Below are 7395 nucleotides of genomic sequence, written 5' to 3'. Positions count from 1 at the left end.
TCAACCCCTTAATGGGATGATGACAAAAGAAGATCACAAAGATAATCACAATCAATTCAATTTAATAACAAGAGTAACCAATAACTCAATATTCCTTTTTTTTTTTCATCCTTTCAAAATAGATGTTTATCGTCATTCACAATCTCAATATGATATCCATTATAAATATATTTTAAAACCAATGGATTAACCATCACAAGATATTAATGAATTAGCTCTTCTAAAGCTTTCGACTAATTTCGTACTACCAAATATTGGAATAATATTGGTTTTTTTTATGCTTGTGTTCACTTCGAGGAATGCAATAGATTTACTAGGACGAACTTATTAAAATCCTAATAGATTCTTTATTTCATAATCACCATCGCAAACATGCACGGATTTTAAATCAAAATCTATCTATTCATGTTGTCATGATTAGTCTCTAATAATAATAAACATGATCTAATAAATAAATCATAGTAAAATATACCTGAAGATTTGAGTGATTAAAGGCTCTAATAATTACCCATAGTGCTCAGGCCTCAATTGAAGACTAAAACTGCATAGCTCTAGAAAGCAATGGACAACAACTTGAGTAGCAGATTTGGAGTGACAAAATTATAAAATAAAAGAGAATTGTCCTGATAACATGTTATAAAATAAAGAGATAAAGTAAAGAATAAAGAGAATGGGAGAGCAAAGAGAAAACATATTTTATTGATCAATCGGAATCATGTACAAAGCTTCTCTAAAGTCTCTATTTATAGGAATAAGAAATATAAATGAAGTAGAAATCTACTTCTAATTATTATTAAATTTAAAGTACATCAAAATTTATCTTAATCTTAATAAAGATCCACTTAATAAGATATTTATAACAATTACATATTTTTTCCAGCCCAACTCTCATAATCTAATATTTTTTCCAAGGAAATGCACAAAATTATGGACTCATTAAAATATCATCACATTAATAATTAAATGGGATTAAGAAGTATATGTTATATATTTCTATTAAAAAAATGTATTCTTTTTGTCCCCAACTCAGTATTTTTTACCCTTACATTTGAGTGACACTGAAGTTATTATTTTATATGAAATATATATAATTAGGATTTTTATAATATAAATTTTTTATAAATTTATTTATTATTTAAAAATATATATTATTAACTATTTATTTTACAAATACAAAAATTTTAACTTATCATTCTTAATAATAATTTTTTATTCTCATCTCACCTACAATTAGTTCCACACACATACTCTACAATTACTTTATCTCACCCCTACAATAAATTAAAAACTAATCACAGTAAAATTAATTTCCTTGCACATGCAAAAGTCAACCCACTTGACTACCTTAACCCCAGTTTTGGGTCAATTTGCTCACTCCCACAACTCACCGCTCATTTTTATTAGGTTAAAATATATTAAAAAAATTACTTAAACTATTTTAATTTCTTTTATAAAAAAAATAATTTATGTATCAACCATGTTTAAATAAAGTTTTAAGTGGAAGAAGAAGTAACACGTTAGACACATGATTAAATATAAATAGCATCTTTGGTATTATTATTAATTAATTGTTTTCTGAGATTAAATTATTGAAAGAATCTGATTTTGTAGGAAAAAAATATTCATTCAATCAATTGTGTGGCATAATCATTCACATGTAATATCAACAAAAAAATTTAGATAAAACAGAGACTTATATCACATAAGGAAAGGAATTAAATTTATTCTAGGAAAGCCATAACTTAGGGCTTAATAATATAGAATTAACCTTTTTAATCCATCTTGTTTTCTTTCATTGGCATTGAGTATATCATGAAAAGCGTGCTTAATTTTCTTTGTTTTTTTCATGTCATGCTCAAGATGATTTTTTTTTTTTATAATTGAGAGTGAAAGGAAGAACATTAAAAGAGATTGATATAGAAATAATATAATCTTCTATAATTAAATGAAATGAAATTGGGTCAAAATTCAGGTGCTTTGCCCAATTTCCTAAGTAATCTGTTAGCAATATTATACGGCTGCTGACGGAATCACGTTTGAATTTTTGCTTATAAGCCCCACAGCGTATTCCATTATCCAGCACACCCTCCTTTTCTTTTTCCTTTTTCTTCCCTTTTTAATTTATTCCTCCCATTTTCTTCTCCTTTTTTCCCTATATAAATCGGTGTCCTCATTCTATATTTCCAGGTCCAGATTTACTAGATTTTCGCTATGGAAGCTACTTATTCATCATCATCTTCTTCTTCTTCTTCGGCTTTACAAGGAACAGGAGGGTTCAAGCTGATATCACAGGGACAACACCCTTTTCATGGATCGCTTCATTCGGTACGTAAGCCATTGGCAAAGCCCTGGAAAAAGCCGATTGCACCCTTGCCACCGACACCACCTAGAGTTTACCGGGTCGACCCCGTAAACTTCCGGGACTTGGTTCAAAAGCTCACCGGTGCACCTCAGTTCATGTCTCAATCCCATCAAACGCCGTCGTCGTCGTCGGCTCAGCGTCTTCAAAGAATAGCACCTTCTCCTCTTAAAATCGCAGCATCGTCAGTGTCGGAGGAACAAGTTTCTGCACCATTGGATCTCGCTTCGGGATTCGATCATACTAAATCCCAAAACCAGCAATTTTCTGATAATGCATCGAATTCATCATTTGGTTTGAACTTGTCACCATCTTCTTATAACTGGTGTAATTTCTCTATTCTCAGTCCCGGAACCTTGTCCAGCTTGGACCTAAGCACTGCTCCATAAATAAGTAAGATTTTTTTTTGAGAAGGAATAAATAAGAAAGATTAAAACTACATTCTTTTGTTTGTAGAAGTTATATGTAACCCTAGAATAATTAATGATGTACTCCATCTGTCGATGATCATTACGATGTACGCTAATAATGGCCATAACTGCAGTCATTAAATAATAATAAGCTTGCCCCACTTAATTAATATTAAATTTTGCCTAGTCTCCCAAGAGCAGTGATCACCTTTTCAACCTTTTTTTTTTCTTTTCTTCTTTGATTCTTCTTTAAATTCTTTTGCTTTTTGTAGTTTGTTTGAAAGAGCTGTGTAGTTATAGCGGTGATAAGCATTTGCTTAAGCATATTAAGAGAGACCTTGTCATCAGACAAAAGGGAAATTTGCTACACATACATTTTTCATTATGAAATAAAGAGGGATCGATGTTATAAGCAAATTAATGAGAGCTAATTAGCTAATGAAGTTTTGGTTATGTTACGGTTTTGGGATTTTGAGTTTCATGATCGGAGTTCTACCTTATTTAGATTATATATGGATTTTATTCATATTTATTTTGACTTAAATTTCCTTATAATTGTAATGATTGTTAATAATAATAATAATAATACTAAGAGCACCAAAATAATAGATGAGAATGAGGGGATTTTTATTTCATTTCTCTTCTTTTTCATCATCATTATAAGTAATATATATATATATATAGGGAGATTAGACTCCTCATTTTATAATACATAAATAGGCAAAGGGATTACAAAGAGATGAAATGTGAATAATTAAAGAAGATAAAAGATAAAAGGTTGATTATAATGAACATCCACTTAATAACATTCATAACATTTTCCTTTGGATGTTTATTGTATAAATGATTTGTCTCATTAAAAACCTTACTAGAAAAAACCTTGTAAGGTAAAAACCTAGTGAAGAAAAAAAGAGAGTATATAATCTTTTAATACACCGTATGTCAGAACTTTAAAAGTTAAATATAGTGTGAATTTATTCCTTCTCATGTAAGTATAACTTAAGATATTTGAAATGACATAATCCAATGTTGAAAATTAACTTCTCAAATGTAACGGTAGGGAATGCCTAATTGAATTCTCAATTATTCTTCGCATTGGGGGAGGGGTGTTACAACGGTGCATATTTTGCTCCTCTTATTTAAACATCATTTTATAACTCAATACTGAGACATTCAATATTATTTATTAATACTAAATCATCAACATATACAACAAATTTTGTTGATGCATATCAATATAGCAATAAAATTCAGTTGCATTCTCATACTTTTGTCACCAACAACTTCATAAAGCATAATGTATTGTATCATTCACTATCATCAATACAATGAGTGTATTGGACACATAAAGATTTGATACTTCAGGACAACTGTTTTATAACTTCATTATATGATCATTTGTTCTTATTGAACACTCGATCTTTAGTTCGAGACAAAAATTAATTTTTAGATATACTTTCATTATAAAGTTTATCTATCGAATAATTATTCCTCTTGAAAATTCTTTAGGAACTTTAATGATATTTGATTCATTAATATCAACAATGATGATAATAAACTATATGTATAAATACATTAATTAATAAAAACTACTGAACAAAATCATATTCACATTTAATGATTTTCTTATGAAACTCGAGTTTTATGCTTTAGGCATCAATATTATCAAATAATTTATACCAACTACATACAAATTCACTAGACCTAAATAAATAATTTTATTTAATGTCAAACTATTGCATCCACAACAAATTAATCATTTTTCGTAACCAAAACCAAGTGTCTTATGAAAGTTTGTGTTACAAATCAATTCTCTTTATTGTGACTTGTATTTTTTCGCTATTATGCCAACATGTACTCCATTTGGCTTCACACCTTCTGGGTGTTTGGACTTCATGTCCGAGATGCATTTCATAAGTTATAATAAAATTATAATAAAATTATAATGCACTAGCATGGTTAGCACAAATTGCGTACTATAGAGATTGTGCACAATCAAATTATTTCAAGAAATAATATTGCAAACTACGGGTTGCACACATGTGATACATAAGTTCATATATTATTTGATTATTACGCAAAAATGCAACTGACCTCTACATTTAGCTGGTGTTAGTTCAATATTTTCTCTAAAGAACTAATATTGATGACAATTATTAAAATATAACTTCTAATTCTTCAATAAAATCATATAAATTTTCATCAAATTATTTTGCATCATTATTGACTGGAGATGGTCTAACCGGTCATACCAATACTTGAATTTCTTTTCACTATCTCATATGTCAATCATATACGTGTAATGTGTTCCTTCGAGGAATATTTATAATACAAAAAACACGAGTATCTCATGCCATTTCTATCTATGGTTTTAGTGTATAACACATAAAGATTTCCTTCAACATATATTTTATTGATCTCAAAAATAATATTATGTTTTACAAAATTTTGCATCTCAAGGAGGTAAAGTATTCTTAAAGAGCTTTTCATAGTTTGATACAAAATTAACTCTTCAGGAGCATGTAATTATTTTGTTATATAACATTAATGAATGTTTAATTTATTTCAAATAATATACACTTTTGCATTTCTTTTCAACATGAATGATAAAAAAAAATTAATCTTCAAAAACTTTATTTATTCATTTAAAAATAAAATAAATAGGTATGAATATAACATATATTAAAATAACAATTAATAAATTCATGTTACTAATAAATCATTATGGTTAGATAATATTTATATATATATATACCATACCACAAAAAAATATAAAATATTATAAGGTCAGATTAAATTAACTTTATAACTATAAAATCTTAAACATAAACATTTTCTAACATCCACCTCAATTGTGAAACTATCCAGGCAGGGTGAGTATCCTAAAGTTCATGACAAATAAGTACTTTTACTCTCATTCCACAATAATCATATATTTTAATCAAAATTAAAATTAAACCAATCAATTCTATTAAAAATGAATTAATAAAAAGTAAAAACATTTACCTCCACATAAAAATCCCAATAACTAAATGCATAAAGAGTTTTAAAAATTCATAGAGTGACGGATAGAGAATTATATTAATTAAACTTCTTATTAGAAATCAAATCAAATTTCAAAAGAAGTTGATTAGACTGAATTAGGTTGCCATAGATGAGAAACTATGATTATAAATTGTAAAGAAGAGAAAAAAGATCATAGCCAAGCAAATATCAAGTAGTCATTGATTCTAATGATTCTTAAACCAAACAATTAAATTTCAATGTTTGCATCTTAACAAAATTTTGACACAAACTAAGAACATATTAATCAGCCTTGTATTCATGGTCAACTTTAGCCTCATAGTAAAAATTTTCATCTTTTGCCAAAAAATTATCCTCCATTTCATCATTTTGGGATAACGAAACTTATCTCAATATTGTTTCCTTTTTTTTAATTGGTGGTTTGATAAAGTTTTACTAGATGGTTAAACATACGACAAGTACGTGACCAATGCAGTTTCATACCACATTGGTAGCATGAATTTTCAATAATCTTCGAATATTTTAACCACCATTTTCTTGTTTTTTCCTTATTATTCTTTTTCTAGTGGTTAGAAGCGCCACTATTATAACCACCACGATAACAATTATTAGTACGTCTCCAACCTCATCCTCAATTACAATGAAAACCATGATCTCTATATTTAAATTTTTCATAATTGTTATTTATTGTTACATTCACTTCAGGGAATGAAGCCTTTTTCACTAGAAGGTATGAGATTGTTTCAAAATACTTTTTAAAACTTTTTTCACAATATTGCTGCTTTAGGAGCACATAAGATATTTCAATCATAACAAGCTTGTAACACCCTAAACCCGACCTAGAATTTTAGACCGAATCCCAGATGCTATATTGATATCGAAGTGATAGTAGAAAAATTATTTTATAAATCAATTTATATGTTGGTTTATAATACTTAATTATTTAAAACCAGTCAGTAAAATTACAGTTGAGATAGTATATATATAAGCGGAATAAAAACGATTAAAACTTAACTTGAAATTTGTATCACGACTTTATAAAAATCTTACAGTTCAAAACCAAATAATCACATAGATACTGAAAATGCAAACTGATAATAATTTATTTTCATCGAGACTGTCCGAGACCTCCGCACACCAAGTCCAACGTCAAATTTCAGAAAAGGCACCTGAAAAGGAAACGCTAAAATGAGGGTGAGCTATTCAAGCTTAGTGTGAGTTCTAAAACGGTTAAAATAGATCTCAGAAGAGAACACCAAATGGTAGTTCAAAATAAACATACCTACAGATGTAAGCAGAAATAGATACCAGACAAGGAACCAATGCCCCAATATGCAATCAGAACAGATCACACCAAGTCACACATAGACAGACGGAATACAATTAACTGGTACTACAGACAAATCTCATAAACAGATGCAAATGAAATGCAGTCAGAAAATGAAAATCTACCCATCCAGCCAACATACCTCTCTGTCCCCCGATTACACCCCAAAAGAGCTGTTAAAGCTCAGCCAAACAATCACACCAATTAGAACATCAAAAGGCCCATCCAACCCTACACACCACATATGTAGACTAAGCCATTCAGATAATAACACG

At 28.8% G+C, this 7395-nt stretch overlaps 1 protein-coding gene across 1 annotated transcript; it reads left to right on the top strand.

The window, feature by feature from the left end:
- The first annotated feature begins 2082 nt into the window (after window positions 1–2082).
- LOC107893125 (VQ motif-containing protein 29) lies at window positions 2083–2798 on the top strand. The gene has a single exon (XM_016818047.2). The coding sequence runs from the start codon at window positions 2212–2214 to the stop codon at window positions 2746–2748; it is 537 nt and encodes a 178-aa protein (XP_016673536.2). The 5' UTR covers window positions 2083–2211; the 3' UTR covers window positions 2749–2798.
- Window positions 2799–7395: the final 4597 nt, after the last annotated feature.

This window comes from Gossypium hirsutum, chromosome A11 (genome assembly GCF_007990345.1).
Source record: "Gossypium hirsutum isolate 1008001.06 chromosome A11, Gossypium_hirsutum_v2.1, whole genome shotgun sequence".
In the NCBI taxonomy this organism is placed as follows: Eukaryota; Viridiplantae; Streptophyta; class Magnoliopsida; order Malvales; family Malvaceae; genus Gossypium; species Gossypium hirsutum.
This window is presented reverse-complemented; position numbering and strand designations above follow the sequence as displayed.